Source organism: Ranitomeya imitator, chromosome 1 (genome assembly GCF_032444005.1).
Source record: "Ranitomeya imitator isolate aRanImi1 chromosome 1, aRanImi1.pri, whole genome shotgun sequence".
Taxonomy (NCBI): Eukaryota; Metazoa; Chordata; class Amphibia; order Anura; family Dendrobatidae; genus Ranitomeya; species Ranitomeya imitator.
The window spans coordinates 873,614,581-873,637,246 of NC_091282.1; the positions used below are offsets into that span (position 1 = coordinate 873,614,581).

At 42.5% G+C, this 22,666-nt stretch overlaps 1 protein-coding gene across 2 annotated transcripts in view; it reads right to left on the minus strand.

Moving 5' to 3' along the window:
* Nucleotides 1–21,588, minus strand: part of ANTXR2 (ANTXR cell adhesion molecule 2) — a 398,739-nt gene extending 377,151 nt beyond the window's left edge. The window contains exons 1-3 of one of the 2 annotated variants that reach the window (XM_069742748.1): nt 21,377–21,588; nt 21,067–21,242; nt 10,239–10,310 (exon numbers count right to left, since the gene is read on the minus strand). In XM_069742748.1, coding sequence (XP_069598849.1) covers nt 10,239–10,310; nt 21,067–21,212 — 218 coding nt within the window. In that variant the 5' untranslated portion in view covers nt 21,213–21,242; nt 21,377–21,588. Of the gene's footprint in view, nt 1–10,238; nt 10,311–21,066; nt 21,338–21,376 lie in introns of those variants that run through there. The other variant, XM_069742756.1, reaches the window with a different exon arrangement.
* Between the last annotated feature and the right edge of the window lie 1,078 nt (nt 21,589–22,666).

The window sequence follows — 22,666 nt, forward strand, 5'->3', positions numbered from 1 at the left end:
AACAGACGTTTAATGAACATATGATTATTTTGCCCATAGAGGTATGATATGATTCAATCATCATTAGTGAACCATTAATTAGCTAATCACAAACAAAATGAATACTCAATAGTCATTTGTAATTACAATGCTAGTGCTCATTTTATTAAATCTTCACTGCTTTTTACTGGAATATATTTTTGAGATATTTATATCTGCAATCCTGAAGGTTTGTCAAGGTCACAGCTAAATGTGATCTTCCTTTTAATGTTCTGTTGGTTAAGGGCTAATTTACAATAATTATTTTTTTATTCCTTATACCCTTCAATTTAGTACTAAGCTTGACTCATAGCTTATTGTATCACTTGTTTTTAGAATTACGCAATAAACACTAAAAAAGAAAAACATTGTTGGGATGTGAATGGTTGTTATGGCCAAATATATAGCCAAATACAACAGCCAGGATTTGTATGATCATGGGAAAAATCTGTATTGCCCTTATATTTAACTATTGTATTAACCATTTGCTAAATTATCCAAAGTCATGTAAAATGAATTATGAAGACATTTTTCAATAGGTTTCAATAAAATGTTCCTAATGTTTTGTTTCTACAGCTCCTTTGGACATTTATGCATCTTCACAGCGACACACAGCAAGAAAACCCTCAGTCTATGGTTACAGACTACAAAACTCCTGAGCCTGATCTTCAGACACTCCATCCGTCCTCCACTTCTTTTTTACGCCAAATGTAAGTTAGCGATAAAGTGAAGAGAGATGGAAGAGATTATGTCCCGGATTCATCAAGACTGGCAATCTTCTGGGCTGGTCTTCTGGTCTTGATGAGGGGGTGTGGTTGAGTCAGATGCTCATGATTAATGAAGGGATGCACACCTCTTCATGAATCTGGAGAATCTAATGAGTGGCGTTCACCATGGTAGAAATCTTGCTCCAGTCTCTGACTGGAGTAAGATTTCTGGAATTGGGAATACCATAACGCATCATGAATTAGACGAGCTTTGGTGTCACGTCCCACCTTGCGCCAGCTCCGCCCATTTTGGCAAATTTGGGAGAAACTGACATGAAAAGGCCAAAAGTACCAAAATTTCAAAGTTGCGGCAAAATTTTGTAAAACATTTTTTGTTAGCCACAAAATGTCTAAATTCTACTTCTTAGACTTAAAGAAGCATTGAAGCACATGCCCAAGGACGCAACTTCTTCCTTATACCAGTTTTTATCCTAACTCTAGGTCCAAAACCCACACACATGTAAGCTCACGATAATTATATATTTTCTTGAGGGCCCAGGTCTAGACATGCCATTAACAAAATTGTTAGATATTGTTCTGCCACAGCAAAAAGTCCTCAAAAAAAGGTCAGCAAGTACCTATCTAATGGTGCAGACTTGCATAGTTTCCTCACTGAAACACATAACAGTCATAAATGAAATAGTAGTATCAGCACAATAATAAAATCAGTTTAAAATTGTCCATGAAAAGTATGATCATCATAAAAAACTAACCCCAATATTGTGCAAAATGATGTTTAATTTGTGATCATTACAATTTGTCTACATCCATGACTACCCCAACTATATAGACGTGCAGCATATGTTGTTATGTTGCATGTTCTTCTGTCATTCTAAGTGATATACAGCAATATAAGAAAGCATGGAAATGCACATACTCCTTGTACAATTTTCTATTTGCTCCATGAAAGCTGAATAGTGGCTTTTATATGTCAGCCCTAAAATTTCAGCCTTTTTCATAAAATGCAGATGTCCCAACTAACCATCCTTTGTCCTCACCCTGCTCTTATGTTAGAAACTGAGGGAAACAGGAATAAAATGTACATTCATTTCTAATGTTCTATGATGACCCAGTTGTAAAGGAATGCTGTTTACTGATCGCTGGTCACACAGGGTCATGTAAGGATTTGCTCGCTAGGGGTTTTAAAGAAGAAAGATAGAAAAAAAAACAAGAATTGACTGACTCACAACTTAATTAATAGTCCCTCGTGACATAAGAATAACATTTTTATTTGTCCTCACTCGTTACGAGAAGAAAGAAGATGAATACAAATGCAGAATAGGTAATTTGACATATTTACTAATAAGATTTGCTAATAGGTACAACCTGATGCAACAACTGAAAACATGACACAACCACAATGCTGATTATGGGATATGCATGGTCAGAATTGCGTCAGTTCCAGGATGCTTTTTCTCTCCACCATGTAAATATTATTAACGCACTGTGTAAGAAGGAATAAAAATCAAGTTGCATTGAGCATGTACTCACTCACATACAAAAACAGAAAAAGGGGAATTCTATAAAAGGGCGGCGCACCTACACCCAATTGGTCCATGAGCAGACTAGGAATGCCCCGGCTGCACAACTAAAAACACTACCTCAGACTTGACTCTCTAAAAAGCCATCAAGAGGTTTCTCGTACCTCCTAAAGAACCAGAGGGGATGCGGCAACATACTGCCAACAAGTAAGATCCGAAAACCCAGGATAAGAACTAAAACACGCAAATTTAGTGTAGAAACGGAATGCTAAAGAGAACCTAAAATAGAAGGAACAAGTACAACCTCCCAGAAACCAGATAACAGTGGGGAAAGGAAAAAGGTGCTGGGAAGGAAAGCAAACAAACTCATTGCATGAATAAAACTGGAGTTTACCAAGCAAGGTAAACTCCTTAGCTGAAGGGCCGGAACTCCTGAACACACATCCACCAAGAGGTATAGCCAGCAAAGAAGTACAGTGAAGGGTGAACATATAAAACCCCACCAAGAATGTGATAGGGAAAACCAAAATGGGAAAATGAGAAACAATAATGCTTCATAGCAACCAAATAACTTACAACTACATATGGAATGAACACTAATACAAGAAATTAGAAAAGATCAAGAGAGATGGCCAGAAACCTTCTTTAGAAGAGTCACTAGAATACATAACAGGCAAAAGAAAGCCGTTGAATGATACTGTTAAAAAAGGAAAGATATACAAATGTAAGACTCAGAGGAGTTTCCAGATCAAAAGACATTAGAGGAAAGTCATTCAAATCCTCCAATGTTGGATACACCAGTCAACCATCTAATGTTGGCTTCTCTTGAAAAGAATCTAGATTTTGTTTTCTCTTGGCTTCTTTTCCTGACACAGAACACAGGGACATTCAGTTGAGTGTTCATGTCTACAGGTGCGGAGGTTAGAGAGATAACTATCAGTCAAACAGCTAAAGTCTATGGCTACCCTGTTATTTTCAGGTGACTTTTAATAATAAGCTGTTGTGTGTGTACATGGTAAATGACAATATTATTAGCCATTATATGGCTTGTATCCTTCATCCACTATATTTCTAATTTTCAGTTATCTCTGAGCTAGTGGGTAAATATGAAAATCTCATTCAATGAAAACACAGACATAAGGGGTTTATGCATTCATGTCTCTATATGCCACAATGACAAGAGGCAGTAGCAGCATGGAGGACTGCCGAATACACAGCAGTGTCTGATTGCTGGAAAAAGAAGCATACTTCTCTGATAAAATATATTACAAAATTTCCTAGATTTGTTTGTGCTGTTGAATTAAGCAAAGTGTGCTGAAACATAGTGATGAAAGAAGGCTTTTAGCTTGCTAAAGACCATATTAGAAGAGCCAGGGAAATGATCACTTTCCCAATTGTCAGTCTATGATTCCAATCTGTTCTACCAATGGAAAGACAGTAAAAACTAAGCAGTGGGCAGTATCAGTTCTATATATCCTACCATTTGTTAGCTCTGGGGGGACTTTCACACATTGTGTAATACCTCTCTACCCCAAAAAATATTTCTTCTAGACCCTTAAAATCTATTAGGCTAAAACAAATATTTTTTTTACTTGGAAATGTGAATTGATTAAAAGTCTGAATTTTATTAGTGGATCTATTTCTCTTAAAGACATTTAGAGGCGGATTCAACTTAAGACACATTTTTGTGACATTTGAAGGTGTTTTAGGCCAAAATTCTAGTGAAAACAGTTTCATCTGTTGGGTCCCAAATGCTGTGTTATTTGAGTCATGTATCAAAAGAATTAGCAAAATAAAGGTTGCCAAACCAGATCTCACACTTTGCACTGTCGAGGGGCAGTACCCCGAAATACAGTGTCTGAAAACTGAGATTCTGGTTTTGGCTTTAATCTTAAGTCATGTGACAAGGCTCATTAAAGGGTCGACATTGACTTGTAGGATTGCTACTTCCTATAGGTGGCACTAGAGCTCTAGTCCTCTACCTCTCTGAGGAGACAATTTGCATATTTCCCAGAGGAGCATTGCTGCTTTAAGTCTCATCATCTCGGCATGCTTAACATGACACTCTCCGCAAGGAGAAACGTTACTTCTTGGATCCCAAAATAAAGGTTGAAACAACACAGATAAAAACAAATAATTACCGTATATACTCGAGTATAAGCTGAGATTTTCAGCCCATTTTTTTAAGGCTGAAAGTGCCCCTCTCGGCTTATACTCGAATCATTGTCCCTGGGGGGGTCTGCGGGGGAGGGGGAGCGGCGGCTGTCACATACTCACCTGCTCATGGCGCGGTCCCTGCATCTCCTATGGTCTTGGGCTGACAGTTTCTTCCAGCATTGAGCGGTCACATGGTACCGCTCATTACAGCAATGAATATGGACCCGACTCCACTCCCATAGGGGTGGAGCCGCATATTCATTACTGTAATGAGGGGTACCATGTAATCGCTCAATACAGGAAGAAGCGGGAGAACCAGGGACATGCAGGGACAGCGCCAGGAGCAGGTGAGTATAATGGGGAGGGGGAGCATTGCGCGATAGTCACCTGTCCCACATTCCGGCGCCGCTCCATCTTCCACGTCCTCTGCAGTGATGCTCAGGTCAGAGGGCGCGATGACGTGGTTAGTCCGCGCCCTCTGCCTGAACGTTAGTGCAGAGGACGCGGAAGACACAGCGGCGCCGGAACGAGGACAGGTGAATATTGCAAGTGCCGGGGGCCTGAGCGACAAGAGGTATGTCATTTTTGTTTTCTTAATCACAGCAGCAGCATATGGGGCATTATATGGGGCAAATATCTTTAACCCCTTAGTGACAGAGCCAATTTGGTACTTAATTACCAAGCCAATTTTTGCAATTCTGACCACTGTCACTTTATGAGGTTATAACTCTGGAACGCTTTAACGGATCCCGCTGATTCTGAGAATGTTTTTTCGTGACATATTATACTTCATGTTAGTGGTAACATTTCTTTGATATTACTTGCGATTATTTAGGAAAAAAACGGAAATATGGCGAAAATTTTTAAAATTTTGCAATTTTCAAACTTTGTATTTTTATGCCCTTAAATCAGAGAGATATGTCACGAAAAATAGTTAATAAATAACATTTTCTACATGTCTACTTAACATCAGCACAATTTTGGAAACAAAATTTTTTTTAGTTAGGGAGTTATAAGGGTTAAAAGTTGACCAGCAATTTGTCATTTTTACAACACCTTTTTTTTTTAGGGACTACATCACATTTGAAGTCATTTTGAGGGGTCTATATCATAGAAAATAACAAAGTATGACACCATTCTAAAAACTACACCCCTCAAGGTTCTCAAAACCACATTCAAGAAGTTTATTAACCCTTTACGTGCTTCACAGGAACTAAAACAATGTGGAAGGAAAAAATGAACATTTAACTTTTTTTTGCAAACATTTTAATTCAGAACCATTTTTTTATTTTCACAAGTGTAAAAATAGAAATGTAACCATAAATTTTGTTATGCAATTTCTCCTGAATACGCCAATACCCCATATGTGGGGGTAAACCACTGTTTGGGCGCACCGCAGAACTTGGAAATGAAGGAGCGCCGTTTGACTTTTTCAATGTAGAATTGGCTGGAATTGAGATCGGACGCCATGTCACGTTTAGAGAGCCCCTGATGTGCCTAAACAGTGGAAACCCCCCACAAGCGACAGCATTTTGTAAACTAGACCCCTTAAGGAACTTATCTAGATGTGTGGTGAGCACTTTGAACCCCCAAGAGCTTCACAGAAGTTTATAACGTAGAGCCGTGAAATTAAAAAAATCGCATTTGTTTACACAAACATGATCTTTTCGCCCACAAATTCTTATTTTCACAAAGGTAACAGGAGAAATTAGACCACAAAAGTTGTTGTGCGATTTCTCCTGAATACGTCGATACCCCATATGTGAGGGTAAACCACTGTTTGGGCGCACCGCAGAGCTTGGAAGTGAAGGAGCGCCGTTTTACTTTTTCAATGTAGAATTTTCAGGAATTGAGATTGGATGCCATGTCGCGTTTGGAGAGCCCCTGATGTGCCTAAACAGTGGAAACCCCCCACAAGTGACACCATTTTGGAAACTAGACCCCTTAAGGAACTTATCTAGATGTGTGGTGGGCACTTTGAACCCCCCATGTGCTTCACAGAAGTTTATAACGTTGAGCCGTGAAAATAAAAAAATCGCATTTCTTCTACAAAAATGATCTTTTTGCCCCCAAATTCTTATTTTCACAAGGGTAACAGGAGAAATTAGACCACATAAGTTGTAGTGCAATTTCTCCTGAGTACGTCGATACCCAATATGTGGGGGTAAACCACTGTTTGGGCGCACCGCAGAGCTTGGAAGAGAAGGAGTGCCGTTTTACTTTTTCAATGTATAATTGTCTGGAATTGAGATCGGACGCCATGTCGCGTTTGGAGAGCCCCTGATGTTCCTAAACAGTGGAAACCCCCCACAAGTGACCCCATTTTGGAAACTAGACCCCCCATGGAACTTATCTAGATGTGTTGGGAGAAATTTGAATGCCCAAGTGCTTCACAGAAGTTTAGAATGCAGAGTCGTGAAAATAAAAAATATTTTTTTTTCCACAAAAAAGATTTTTTAGCCCCCAAATTTTTATTTTCACAAGGGTAACAAGGGAAATTGGACCCCAAAAGTTGTTGTCCAATTTGTCCTGAGTATGCTGGTACCCCATATGTGGGGGTAAACCACTGTTTGGGCGCACGGCAGAGCTCGGAAGGAAGGAGCACCGTTTTGGAATGCAGACTTTTATAGACTGGTCTGCGGGCGTTATGTTGCGTTTGCAGAGCACCTGATGTACCTAAACAGTAGAAACCCTCCACAAGTGACCCCATTTTGGAAACTAGACCCCCCAAGGAACTTATCTAGATGTGTGGTGAGAACTTTGAATGCCAAAGTGCTTCACAGATGTTTAGAATGCAGAGTCGTGAAAATAAAAAAATATTTTTTTTTCCACAAAAAAGATATTGTAGCCCCCAAGTTTTTATTTTCACAAGGGTAACAGGAGAAATTGGACCGCAATAGTTGTTGTTCAATTTATCCCGAGTACACTGATGTGCCATATGTGGGGGTAAACCACTGTTTGGACACACGGCAGAGCTCGGAAGGGAAGGAGCGCCGTTTTGGAATGCAGACTTTGATAGAATGGTCTGCGGGCGTTATGTTGCGTTTGCAGAGCCCCTGATGTACCTAAACAGTAGTAACCCCCCACAAGTGACCACGTTTTGGAAACTAGACCCCCCAAGGAACTTATCTAGATGTATGGTGAGAACTTTGAATGCCCAAGTGCTTCACAGAAGTTTAGAATGCAGAGTCGTGAAAATAAAAATAAAAAATTTTTTTCCACAAAAAGATTTTGTATCCCCCAAGTTTTTATTTTCACAAGGGTAACAGGAGAAATTGGACCACTAAAGTTGTTGTCCAATTTATCACGAGTACGCTGATGCCCCATATGTGGGGGTAACCCACTGTTTGGGCGCACGGGAGAGCTCAAAAGGGAGGGAGCACCATTTGACTTTTTGAGCGCAAAATTGGCTGTCGTGTTTGGAGACCCCCTGATGTACCTAAACAGTTGAAACCCCCCAATTCTAGCTCCAACCCTAACCCCAACACACCCCTAACCCTAATCCAACCCGATCCATAATCCTAATCACTAACCCTAACCATAATCACAACCCTTACCCCAAAACAACCCTAATGTCAACCCTAACCATAACCCTAATCAAAACCCTAAATCCAACACACCCCTAATCCTAATCTCAACCCTAACCTCAAACCTAACCCTAGTCCCAATACACCCCTAATCACAACCCTAACCTTAACCCTAATCCCAAACCTACCCCTAATCCCAAGCGTAACCCTAATGCCAACCCTAACTCTAATACCAACCCTAATCCAAACCCTAACCCTAATCCCAACTCTAACCCTAACTTGAGCCCCAACCCTAGCCCTAACTTTAGCCCCAACCCTAACCCTAGCCCTAAGGCTACTTTCATACTTGCGTCGTTTGGCATCCGTCGCAATCCGTCGTTTTGGACAAAAAATGGATCCTGCGAATGTGCCCGCAGGATGCGTTTTTTGCCCATAGACTTGTATTGCTGACGGATCGTGACGGATGGCCACACGTCGCGTCCGTCATGCACTGGATCAGTTGTGTTTTGGCGGACCATCGGCACAAAAAACGTTCAATGTAAAGTTTTTTTGTACGTCGCGTCCGCCATTTCTGACCGCGCATGCGTGGCCGTAACTCCGCCCCCTCCTCCCCAGGACAAAGATTGGGCAGCTGATGCGTTGAATAACTACATCCACTGCCCACGTTGTGCACAATTTTCACAACGTGCGTCGGTATGTCAGGCCGACGCATTGCGACAGCCCCGTACCGACGTAAGTGTGAAAGAAGCCTAACCCTAAATTTAGCCCCAACCCTAACCCTAAATTAAGCCCCAACCCTAACCCTGAATTTAGCCCCAACCCTAAATTTAGCCCGAACCCTAACCCTAGCCCTAAAGCTAGCCCTAACCGTAGCCTTAACCCTAGCCCTAACCCTAACCCTAGCCTTAACTCTAACCCTAGCCCTAACACTAACCCTAGCCCTAACCCTAACCCTAGCCCTAACCCTAATTTGAGCCCCAACTGCTCTTCTCCTGCCGCAAAACAGGGGTCGGTAAAACCGACCCCGATCATGTTCTTTGGGGTCTCGGCTACCCCCGGCAGCCGAGACCCCAAAAATTCTCCCGATTCCGGCTGGCGGGCGCACTGCGCATGCGCCCGCCATTTTGAAGATGGCGGCGCCCATCGGGAGCCACGAGGAGCACCGGGGGAGACAGGTAAGTATCGGGGGGCTACCTGGGATCCCATTTCTCTGTCCTCTGATGTGCGATCACATCGGAGGACAGAGAAATTAAAAAGAAATCGCGTTTTTTTGTTTTTTTTGCAATCGCCGGTAAACGGTTAATTACCGGCGATCGCAAATGCGGGGTCGGTAAAAAAAACCCCGACAGCCCCGGCAGCCGAGACCCCGGAGAAAATCCGACTCTGGGGGGCGCTATTTACTTTTTCCACAACGCCGTTAAAAGGCGTATCGGCGGTCGTTAAGAGGTTAAAGAGCATCTTATGGGGCTATAATCAACGTTTGTGCAGCATTATATGGGGCAAATGTCTATATGGAGCATCTTATGGGGCCATAATTAGCATTTGTGCAGCATTATATGGGGCAAATATCTTTATGGAGCATCTTATGGGGCCATAATCAACGTTTGTGCAGCATTATATGGGGCAGATATCTTTATGGAGCATCTTATGGGGACCTTATTAACCTTTATACAGTACTGTATGGGGCAAATGTGTCTATGGAGCATCTTATGGGGCCATTATTAACCTTTGTGCAGCATTATATGGGGCATATTTTAACATGGAGCATCTTATTGGGCCCATCACGAACTGTATGGAGCATCTTATGGGGCCCATCATGAACTGTAAGGAGCATTATATGGGGCCTATTTTGTATGGAGCATCTTATGGAGCCCATCATGAACTGTATGGAGCATCTTATGGGGCCCATCATGAACTGTATGGAGCATTATATGTGGCCTATTTTGTATGGAGCATCTTATGGGGCCCATCATGAACTGTATGGAACATTATATGGGGCTCCTGATTCAATATGGATATTCAAAAACACTTAACCTACTGATGTCTCAATTAATTTTACTTTTATTGGTATCTATTTTTATTTTTGAAATTTAACAGTAGCTGCTGCATTTTCCACCCTAGGCTTATACTCGAGTCATTAAGTTTACCCGTTTTTTTGTGGCAAAATTAGGGGTCTCGGCTTATACTCGGGTCGGCTTATACTCGAGTATTTACGGTAAGTATTTTTTAATTTTGTCTTACAAGCACACAATCTTATTACAGATATGACAGGTCAAACTTAACGTTACCTCACAAATCTTTCTGTAAGGGTCTCCACAAAGTTGTAGATTTCTTGCCAGTTATGTGCCACACTCCCCGACCTTAAAAAAAGAAGCAAAGAAGCAAGTTAAAATAGATGACAGACAGTGCTTAAATGTGCTCTTATTAATAGATAATTTTTTAAGGGGAATCTGTCAGCAGATTTTTGCTATGCAATCTGAGAGCAACATAATGTAGAGGAAAAGACCCTGATTCTAGGGATGTATCACTTACTAAGCGATATCAAAACAATCAATGTTTTATCAGCAGGAGATTATTACTGCAGAAAAACTGGCCTGTGGATCCTAGTCTAACCATCCTCTCCACCACTGATTGGCTGCTCTCTGTCACTATACATTGCACACAGAAAGCAACTAATCAGTGATGTTGGCAAGGTTACACAGGGCTCAACATCTGAGCTCTGCTAGATCTCAGAGCTGTGACTATCATAACTGCTACAGCCTGTAAACTAAGTGATATATAACAGGAATCGAGGTCTCTTTCCAAACCTCATGCTGCTGTCAGATTACATAGCAAAAAACCTGCTGATAGATTCTATTTAAATGGTGTTTTCTTGCTATTACAAATAATGCCTTTTGCTAGGACATCTCAACATGGGCATCATTAAAATATTGCTTTGAAAAATATATCTGTGGAGTTCCTGACTATTAGTTATATGTAATGATTAAAGGGAACCTGTCACCCCGTTTTTTGAGATTGAGCTATAAATACTGTTAAATAGGGCCTGCGCTGTGTGTTCCTATAGTGTATGTAGTGTACCCCGATTCCCCATGTATGCTGAGAAATAACTTACCAAAGTCGCCGTTTTCGCCTGTCAATCAGGCTGGTCAGGTCGGGAGGGCGTGGTGACATCGCTGGTTCTTCCTCAGCTTTACGTTGGTGGCGTAGTGGCGTAGTGGTGAACAAGCAGCGCGCGATCTGCGCTGTCATCCCTTTCGTCGGTGGGGGCGGCCATCTTCCTGGGGCCGCGCGTGCGCAGATCGAGTGCTCTGCTGCACGGGGCTTCAGGAAAATGGCCGCGGGATGCCGCGCGTGCGCATTAGAGATCGCGGCGGCCATTTTCCCAAAGCCGAGATGCAACTCGGCTTTGGGAAAATGGCCGCCGCGATCTCTAATGCGCACGCGCGGCATCCCGCGGCCATTTTCCTGAAGCCCCGTGCAGCAGAGCACTCGATCTGCGCACGCGCGGCCCCAGGAAGATGGCCGCCCCCACCGACGAAAGGGATGACAGCGCAGATCGCGCGCTGCTTGTTCACCACTACGCCACTACGCCACCAACGTAAAGCTGAGGAAGAACCAGCTATGTCACCACGCCCTCCCGACCTGACCAGCCTGATTGACAGGCGAAAACGGCGACTTTGGTAAGTTATTTCTCAGCATACATGGGGAATCGGGGTACACTACATACACTATAGGAACACACAGCGCAGGCCCTATTTAACAGTATTTATAGCTCAATCTCAAAAAACGGGGTGACAGGTTCCCTTTAAGGCTAAGTTCACATTAGCATATCTGTGCGCAGCATATCATCTGCATGTGCAAACGCATGCCAAAACGCATTTAAACGCATGCTTACACTGCATTTTTTATCCGCATCATTTTACGCATGACACGAAAGAAAAAAACACTCCATGTGCTTGCATTTGTATGCGGTTTTTGCCTGCGTTTGCATTTATGCGCATGCGTTCGATATTTCCAGGAGGGTGTGTCTCAATGGGCGTGTTCCTTTCGTACCACTGCTTTCCCATAGACATTAATGCGTTGCTTTGATGCACTCATCCGCATGCCTGCACATATTTTACGCGACAAAAAATGCAACAAGTTGCATTCGACGGGTGCGGCGAAACAGCGCATGCGGACGCATCCACATACAAACTGATGACAACGCATGTCCCTCTGTACACAATGTTAAAAATATGTATGTAAGACGCATGCTGCGCACAGATACGCTAATGTGATCCCTGCCTATGGCCGTCTCCTACATCTGGTGAAGCCTTTAGTAGGCACAGATAAACGGTTATGTGTGTCTTCTATGGAACCAAGCTTGTCTCGCGACACTTCCACAGAACAACACATGAGACGAATGGAAGCATAAAGAAGCAAACGGGAAGTTCTCAGCTGCTGCTGCCCAGCTATGTGTGCACATGCAACTAACACCCGCAATAAGCATGCAAACGCTCACGGAAATGCCAGGCTACGAAAATAAAGTAAATGCCTGTCTATACATGGATCATGGATAGCAGTACACATTCCAAGCTATACTATGTTTATATCTATTATAATCTAGGAAACACAATTAGTAGAAAAACATTCTTTAGTAATAAACAACAGACATGAATATAATTATGGCGCAGTAATAGTATAAGAAAAGAGTTTTTTTCATGTTATAGTACATATCAGTAAGGCTATGTGCACATGCTCAGTATTTGGTCAGTATTTTACCTCAGTGGAACAATCAGAGGAAAAATATAATAGAAACACGTCACCACTTCCGTATTTATTACGCACTCCTGGTTTTGGCTTACAGATACTGAGGTAAAATACTGATCAAATACTGAGGTAAAATACTGATCAAATACTGAGGTAAAATACTGAGGTAAAATACTGACCAAATACTGAGGTAAAATACTGAGATAAAATACTGACCAAATACTGAGGTAAAGTACTGATCAAATACTGAGGTAAAATACTGAGGTAAAATACTGACCAAATACTTGGGGTAAAATACTGACCAAATACTGAGGTAAAATGCTGACCCAATACTGAGGTCAATACTGACTAAAATTAGCATCAACATGGCCTAAGATAGAAGTTGTGCTCTAGCACCGCAGAAGAATGAAGCTAAGTACTGATCCAAGAAAAATGAGAAATCCTCTTTGTTACGGAAAAACACCCACTCTCTGTCCGATCAGATGATCTAAAACCACTTCCTCACTGAATACATAGTATAAAAAAATCTTTGAAATTCATTTTACTGCTGGAAGGTGCCCATGACTGTACCTTATTTCCTCTATGTATTCAGTTAGGAAGTGGTTTTAGAAGGTCTGATCCGACTATGAGTGGATGCCATTCCATAACTAGCAGGATTCCTCATTTATTCCTGGAACAGTCACAAGCACTTGGATTCAGGTCCCTGATATACTGTGTAAGGCCTCATTCACACTCCGAGTTTCCAGAAAGTGTGGTATCCATAATTATCAGGATATCACCCATATCCATTATATCCTATGGTGCTATGAACATGTCCGTGCTGTTAGACAGACCGCGTGTCTGCACGAAGCACACAGAGACATGTCTGGTTTTTTTCTGACAGCATGGATAACAAGGGCGTATACAAGTCTATAGGTCCATGAAAAATACGTACAGCACACGGATGATGTCAGTGTGCCGTCCAAGTGCTGTCCATGTTTAACATTGAAAAATATAGGAGAAGCTTTGTAATCATTTATTTTTTGATCCATCTATGAAAAACACAGAAGACACACTGATGGTAAAAACGGACATACAGACTAAACACTGATGACAGACTGATGGTAAAAACGGACATACGGACTAAACACTGATGACAGACTCATGGTAAAAACGGACATACGGACTAAAAACTAATGACAGACTCATGGTAAAAACGGACACACGGACCAAACACTGATGACAGACTGATGGTAAAAACGGACACACGGACAAAACACTGAGGGTCAAAATGGACATTACGAGTAACACACTGATGGAAAACACTTTTTTCATGTACATGTTTTATATGGACGCGTGAACTAGGCCTAACTGGTAGATTTCAACTTGTGTGTTACACATTGTAATGAAGGTGAAGCTACCAGGTGAAGGGCGCTCCCAAAGTAGTAGATGAAATCAAATTACCAAAAAAAGTACCAGAAGAATCAAAAAAAAGTATTTAAAAACACAAGGCATTTCGGCTGTATCTAGCCTTCCTCACGTGTCTGAAGGTTGGTTAGTATATCTCCGTATGGGCAAGCTGGAGTCACCAATCAACATGAGGAATCCCATGACGCTTAATATAACATTTATCATCAAAAGTTTAAAATAGAGAATGTTCAAATTTTCATTGTCCAAATAGAAGAAAGCACATACATAAAAGAATTAAAAAATAAAGACGACAGAAGCTTTTCATTTCAGGACAACTGACCTCCTGCATCCTAGTCCAACCAAGCTCCAGCAGCCAATTGTCACTATAAAATGTACACAGAAAGCTGTAATGATGTGGGCAGGGTTAACAACTGAGCTCTGCTACATCTGCAGCAGAGAAAACTGTGACTCTATCATAACTGCTGCTCTCAGTAAACTAAGTGAAATATAGTTAGGATCAAGGTTTCTGTGTTATGCTGCTGTCAGATTACATAACAAAAACCCATTGACAAATTCCCTTTACAAGGAATCCGTCAGTAGGTTTTGCTCTGTAATCTCAGAATACCATGATTGAGAGGCAGGGACACTTAATCCAACTATGTGTCACTTACTGGGCTTTGTTGTTTCACTAAAATGATTGTTTTATCAGCAGGAGATTATCACTACAGGACTATGTGTTGCGCACCTCCTGGTCCAAACCCACCTTCACCACTGATGAGCAGCTTTCTGTCAATATAATTTGTTCACATAAAGCTGCCAATCAGTGGTGTAGACGAGTTTACACAGGCTCAACATTTCAATACACATCAATACATAGTTTGGGTTTTTGTTGATGGAAGTGCAATATGTTCTGTACTGTCTCTGACAGCAATCACTAAAATTCCGGACTTTTATAATTCCAGTGCTAAGAGAATGTTAGTACCGTACTTTGAATTATGAGAAAGTTAATTCTAGATTTGTGTGGTCTGGAGAGGTAAACATTTCCTCAAATGCGGTGCTCCACACATATGGCAATCTTCTGGGTTAAACCAAAGCTTTGCAATCTAATGATCAAGAGTTGAGATGTGCGCAGGGACTTGGGCCAATATTTCTGAAAAGCATATTCAAGATACTGCGGAGTTTGATGAGTGCTGGCCAGAGACACGTACTCAGTCACATCTGTATATTGCTGTTACTATTACAACCAGTTTAGCAGAACTCAGTGGAATAAGACCAGTGAATGGCACACTGAAAAAAAGTGACTCAGTGTTGAAATATATTCACGTCTTCTGTTAGGTAGAAGGCTATCAGGCACAACAAACACTGAGCCAAGGAGAAAAATGGACAGTGCAACATAGTATAGGACAGATGTAATGAAAAATAACCTTAAAAATAACTATATGAAAGCATGGCAGCTGTTACTAAGGCCATCACAGACAGACTTTTCTCAGTAGGTCCCAGTGGAGCCCTGGCCGTCACCATCTAATCACTGTACAGGGATCTAGGTTTACAGCAGGGTTCTCTACCTTAGGCGCATTGAGTGGCTGTCAGGCAAAGGAGTGATCTGGTGAAAGATAGTCAACGAGCCTGGTGAAAACCAGAAATGGAAGACAAAGGAAAAAGTCACGGACAAGATCAGGAGATTGACCAGGTCCTATAGAACTATAAGGCAAATGGATGGATGAAACAGACCGAGGTTAGCAACAGGTATCACGTAAGATGAATCAGGAATCTTGACGTGAGGGGTACACTTGACTCATAACCGCCTTTCGACGTTTTAACATTCCTTCACTTCCTTCTTTAGTACAGCCCACCCACTTAAAAGAGATTGAGCTGAAAATCCCCCCCCCCCCCCAAAATGACATCAGACCAAATTTTGGATTAAATGGCCACAGAATCCATTTATTAACATACAATTACAACAAATCAACAATATCCCAACCTAGGAAGGGGGTGGTCCTCGAAGCCACAAATTAATCACTACCGATATGCAAATTTCTTTTCATTGGCCTCCAGGCTTAGTCTTACCCCCAGCCGCTAAGCACAAGCTCGGAGGCAGATAGTGACCAACCCGGCCAAACCAACCGAATCCAAGTCCCTTAATCATCCATTCCACGGAATGATCTACCACATCCACACGGGATCCACCCAGGGGGAGTACAGGACCACTAGAGATCCCCCCCCCTCCAATCCTCAGTCCCCCGTTCCACCAACTTCAAGGACCTCCCTCCCCTGCCACATTGCTATGACAATAACAAGCCTTCAGGCAATACAATAAGACATATATACCCGTAATAAATAAGACAACAGAAAAGAAAAACCCCATGAAAAGAGAAAAAACGGGAGGGAGGGTGTTAACTTCACTCGCTCGCGACAGGTGAGTGAGTGCTCCAGCAGTGTACTGCAAAAATTGGCGGTTTCCTGTTAACCGTCCCTAAAACCACTTCCCCCTCCTCCTACTTCCTCCCTTTGTTCCCGCCTCCCCATTTCAAAAATAGCTGCAGAGATTAACCCCGTAATACCCCATTCCTCCCTAAGGCTCTTGTATTCGCACGTGACACCATCATGGCGGCCTCCCTTGATGGCCCGAGGCCCAGTATGGCCTTTCTGGAATGCAAAGGAAAGCAGAACGTGGCCAGGAAACACTAAAAACTGGCAATTCCTAGCACACTGCTGGGAGTTTAAATAGGATGTGGTGCCCAAATAAAGCTCACAGCAGGGAGCTAGTTACATCTGCTGATTAGCAGATACACACAGATTCCCTGACTAAGGCCGAGGTCACACTTGTGTGTGCAATGCGAGGAACTTGCACGAGTCTCTCGTATCAATACCCGGCACTGCCGCCAGCACTCGGGACCGGAGCATGCGGCTGCATAGAAACACATGCAGGTGCATTGCCCGGTCCCGAGTGTCGGCGGCAGTGCCGGGTATTGATATAAGAGACTCGTGCAAGTTCCTCGCATTTCAATTGCAAGTGTGACCTCGGCCTAAGTGAAAAATTCCCAGCCAACACCTAATGATAGAGGCAGATGTTAGAGAAGCAGGGTTGGACAAGAATTATTATGCCTAAAAGAAGTATTAAAAATAATAGTTAAAGGGACGTAATAAAAGTGATATATTACTTTCAGGACATGACATATACGTCTGATAAATAGGGCACTTCCTCTTAAGAAAATGGAAGTCCCAAAGTAGCTTTTTTTCTTTGAATTTCTAGAAGTCTGGGAAGCAGCCACAAAGCACTGTCTTAGTAATTGCATTACAGCTGCTCAGTGTGCCACATTTTTCCATTTGGAGCACACAGATGTGACCATATTAGTCCATTAGGAAAGGGGACCTGAACTTCTTGATACAGTGAGAGCCGGTACATTAGCAATTCTTAGCAAATATGGAAGCAAGCCCCCACAACTGGTCATACCAAACACATTGCAAAGTGGACTGTAATCACGAATCACTCAGATTATAACTCAGCAGAAACATTAATGGAATCTGGAATCAGATCCCATAAGAAAACAGACTTGTCATTTTCATGGAAACCCCCGACATATCCTTTCTCCGTGATATCCAAGATATACAGTCAGCTGTATTCCAACATCCACTTTTCTCTTTCTAGGAGTCTTAATGGGCAATGTCGTATACTGTTATTACGGCAGAAAGTAAAGGACTTGTCCCATTATTTATTTTAAAGTGTGCCCATCTTCTAGGCTTCCTGCAGGCTTGAGGGTCATCGCTGCTAAACCCCACATGTGACTGGTATCTTAGATCAGTGTGGGTCCCAATACCTGAACCTCCACTAACCACCACATTGAAAGACGTATGATCCGTATTCTCTAAAGGTCTTGTAATCAGAACAAAACTGCAGCAAGGAGGGGTGAAATGAAGATAATGCAGCCAGGGGAGAGCAGGGTACCGGAATCCTCCATTCTGGCAATGAGTTGTGGTCCCAGTAATAGGGCACTCACCAATCTCATACTTATTACCACTCAGGTGGATTGGTGACAGTCTGTTTAGTCTGGAATACTCTATTAATGTTTCAGAACTACCAATGACTACTTAAAGGTTTGCTCTTCTACCATCGTTGTGTCCGATGTGGCATAAAACTGATATGACGTACATTATACTAGGTTGCTCATAATCTATGGCAGGTTGTTCTCACAAACTATTTGATTTCTTTCACAGGATGAACTGTTTCCTCCATACCACTGGATAGTATAGAGTTAAAGCCTTTATTAGGTTTCATGTTACCAGCAGTATTAGCAGATCTTTGTAGCCAGTTGATAACATAAAAGCATCATTTGCACTGCTCAAATACATAATTCATACTTAAAAGGATCCATAGGCCTTATAATGGTATATCCCTGTAAGGCAGTGTTCCCCATCTCCAGTCCTCAAGACCCATCAACAGGTCATGTTTTCAGGATATCCTTATAAGATAAAGTTTACATGTCTCCAAAGACAGTATTACTGCCACCTAGTGCATGAATACATATCGGTATGAATCGTGCCCCCTGACGAAGATGTCATCCAAAACGCGCGTCGGGGCGGACAGGTAATCCCTTGGGTCACTATTGGTGTCATGTGACAGGTAATATGCGGATTGCACATACAACTAACTCTTTCATTATATGTATTACAAACCTCAGCACTATGGCACTTTACCACCGTATGTTGCAGCTACGAGACTAGGCCTTTTACTGAATAGGTCAATTGGGCACTAGATGGCAATAATACTGTCTTGATACTATTTGATAATAAATGTTGCTATTATGTAAGAATGTTTACTATGTGCTCCTACCCTAGTGATGCAAGCATTTATTATTTAATTTTTCTTTGCCTGTAATTTTGGTCCAGTTGGGTCTTGCCTGTCCCTAGTGTTTATGTGTGTCTCACAGTCACTGTAATATCCTCTTTCATTGTATACTATCTATCAATAAAGTTCATTTTTATTATTTGTAATTTTTGGACTTTTTGATCATCAGATCCTTCCCCCTTGTGTCTGCTTGTGTAATTGACAATTTGTCCATATTTAGTCCTTATTACTCATTGGTTTGGCCATTGCTCCATATTATGACCTAGATATTTATACTTAAAGGTAACCAATGCGATTCATAAGTTATTGTGATCTAAGGGTTTCTGCAGATGATCGTATTTTCAGTCTGAGAGCAATCCTACAAACCATCGGATTCCATTGGCGTGCACAGATCCAATTTTTTTCCTCGGACAGGACCGCAGTATGCCCGAGTTGGTTCCGACTAACGGACCGCACTCAGCCACGAAAGTCATTGAGTCCATGGAAAATACTGGACTGCACTCGGATGACATTTGAGTGCAATCCAATTTTCATTGACTGACAGAATGGAGAAGAATGAGATTTTTTTTCCATGTTCTGAACTTCTGAGCGTATCAGATCACTCTATGATTACACTCTGATCTGAGTGTGAGCAGAGTATCATTAGCATAATTGGCCAGATTCTCTCGGATTATAGAAAAAACTGCTGTGACCCTAGCCGTATAGATGGATATCCTCAACATGGGATAACATCCTAGGACAGACACCAGCTGTAAAATGCCTTTTCTTTCACTAGTAATCGCACATTGTGTGGACTCTTGGTAGTTAAAACCTTCATGATTAGTTCATCACTGAGGGACCTGTGAAGGGACTGTCTAAACTCTTACACTTCACAGATCATTAAAACTAATACAGAAGGTCAGGCAGTCTATACTTTATATCACAGGCTACAAATCTGAATATTTGTAAAATGAAATGTGATAAAACAAGAAAACAATAATCAAATGTGTCTAGAAAGCTACTTGATGCCACTTTTGTGACCAGTGATTGGGTGCAGTGGTCATATAACCACTCCAATAGCTAATCAGCAATGGTGGCTCAGTGGTTAGCACAGGACACCAACCATTGTCCTGGGTACAAATCCCACCAAGGACATCTGACAGTAGTTTGTATGTTCTCCCCGTGTTTTTGTGGGTTTCCTCCCACGTTCCAAAGACATACTGATAGGGAATTTCGATTGTGAGCCCCATCGGGGACAGCGATGATAATGACGTCTGCAGAACGCTGCTGAGTATGAATGTGCTATATAAGCAAAGCATAACAGTAATACCATCTTCTCTGGAGACACTAAACTGCAATACTAATAAATCCTCACTACAGCAACGGATACAACATAACTAGAAGGATTTCCCATTTAGGAGCCTGGTAAAGCTGGGCACTGTGTGGGGGCAGTAATGGAGGCCAGATTTGAATAGAAATGTATTTTTGTTAGGGAAATATTCCACGTGGTAAAAACTTTCACTTACTATTCAGGCATGATGTACTAGATATCTACGGGTTAATCAATACCAACATAAATCCAATCTCTCCGCTCCTCGGTTAGTTTCCAGGCCTCGGTGGAGTGCGGCCTTGGCCAGTGCAGAGGTTTGGGTGACGACAGGTCATCAGCTGCTGTGCTGAAGGTACAAGTGTGAACTCAGAGAACTTGTAAGAGGAAGGAAAGAAGGTGTCAGAGCTTCATTATTACCGAAACCAACTTCTGCTGATGAAGAACCGTCTTTTAACCCCTTCTGGGGAGCAGGCCCCTTGAACTCTTTTACATCCAGACTTTCCACAACTGCATAACTTTCCCCCCAACAGCAGAGACCAGCAGATATATTGGAAGTAGTGCTGGTGGCTGGGCTGTATGACAGGATATCCCGGGTAGTACACGGTGACTGATGCCTTGCAGGCGGCTGCCCTACACTGCACATCTGCTGTATAATGCTGGAGGATGGCGTGACTGGAGAGGCCAGTGGCTAACATCTGCCTGACCTGTAATGCACCCCTGGGCCCGGAGGAAATCACATCAGCACTCACACAATGAGCTCAGTCCTATCAGCTCATTAACTGCTTCACAGCCGGAGCCCCCACAACTCAGCCCTAATACTCACTTGTCCAGGACGAAGTAGAGGTCAAAGGCTCCTTGACATGAAGGCTCCTCAGCCTCGGCTGGTGGAGGAACACATGAAAGCTGAAGGATCAGTCCTGCAAGTAGGATCCATGGTCCTTGGAGATGGCCAGGGCTGCTGCACTTCATCTTGTCTTCTGCCCAGGGTGGGGATCCTTACTGTAAGATGAAGGCATACACAAGCTCAGAGTCCTGTGACTTCTCCTAAGCTGGGCTATGGGCAGCACATCCTCCACACACTTCCTACCCTGAGGCTCTGCCCACCCTCCCCAGCCCTTCTCTCTGTACCGTACCCTTCTTCTCGTGTGTCCCAGGCTGAGATCTCCAGATCACAACAGATCCTCCTTGTGCTGCGTGTGTGTTCCTTCCTTACAGTCCTTACAAGTTTGGGATCAGCTGTTAGTAGTTTGTGGTCACTTGGTGTCTCCTTGTCCTTTGTCTTTCACCCTTATATAGAACACGGCAGAAGCAGCACTCTGGTTCTAGCCCCCCGGTTGTGGGAAGTGACTGAGCATGCCTGGAAGGGTGGGGATTGTGCAGTCACTGGTGCCAGCACTATTACTAACTCTGCAAAGTTTGCCTCATGCACACCTCCATGGGACTGGACTGGCTCCCTAATGTCAGTGCATTGCCTTCACTATGTGCACCGATGTTACTGCATTGTGGAGGCTCAAGATCTACAGCAGCTAGTTTATTAAGAGGATGGTAATACAGTAATACATCTCATTCCCCCTTTTTCCATAGTATAATATATGGCTGCCGTCACACTATCAGTATTTGGTCAGTATTTTACCTCAGTATTTGTAGCCAAAACCAGGAGTGGAACACTCAGAGGAAAAGTATAATAGAAACATTTGCACCACTTCTGTATTTATCACCCACTCCTGGTTTTGGCTACAAATACTGAGGTAAAATACTGACCAAATACTGCTATTGTGACGGCAGCCTGAGGACAATTGAAGAATACAAATAATTTAGAGAGACTGTGTATTGCTATGTTAGGCTAGTGTCATCCCAGGAAATCAGTCCGATTATACTATAATAGAGTTTGATCAGAGTGTGATCCGATTTTCTTGGATGTGGAAAATTAAAAAAAAACTAAAATCTCCATCTTCTCCCTTCACCGTGTCTGCGAAATCCGGACCACACTCGGATGTCATCCGAGCGCAGCACAATGTTTTCAACAGACCCATAGGCATGAATGGCCGAGTGTGTTCCAATTATAATTATTGGAGGCAACTCGTGCATGCTGCGATTTTTCCTTCGGATCATTCCAGTCAGAGAAAAAAATGTGCCCGGTCCCATAGAATAAGATGGGGGCAAGTTATATCTATCCAAACAACAGCTAAGACTCATCCAATTATTACGGTTGTATGCACCATGCCTAAAATTGCAATATCTTTGATCATTTATGTCTGTCGGACTAATGTGCCAAGGGCTGACCGGTAATAATGAATCTGGGGGGCCTCTTTTTAGCTATATGCAAATATTACATTACCCTTAATCACAAATTTGTATATGATTATAGCACGGTGGCGCAGTGGTTAGCACAGCAGCCTGGCAGCGCTGGAGTCCTGGGTTCT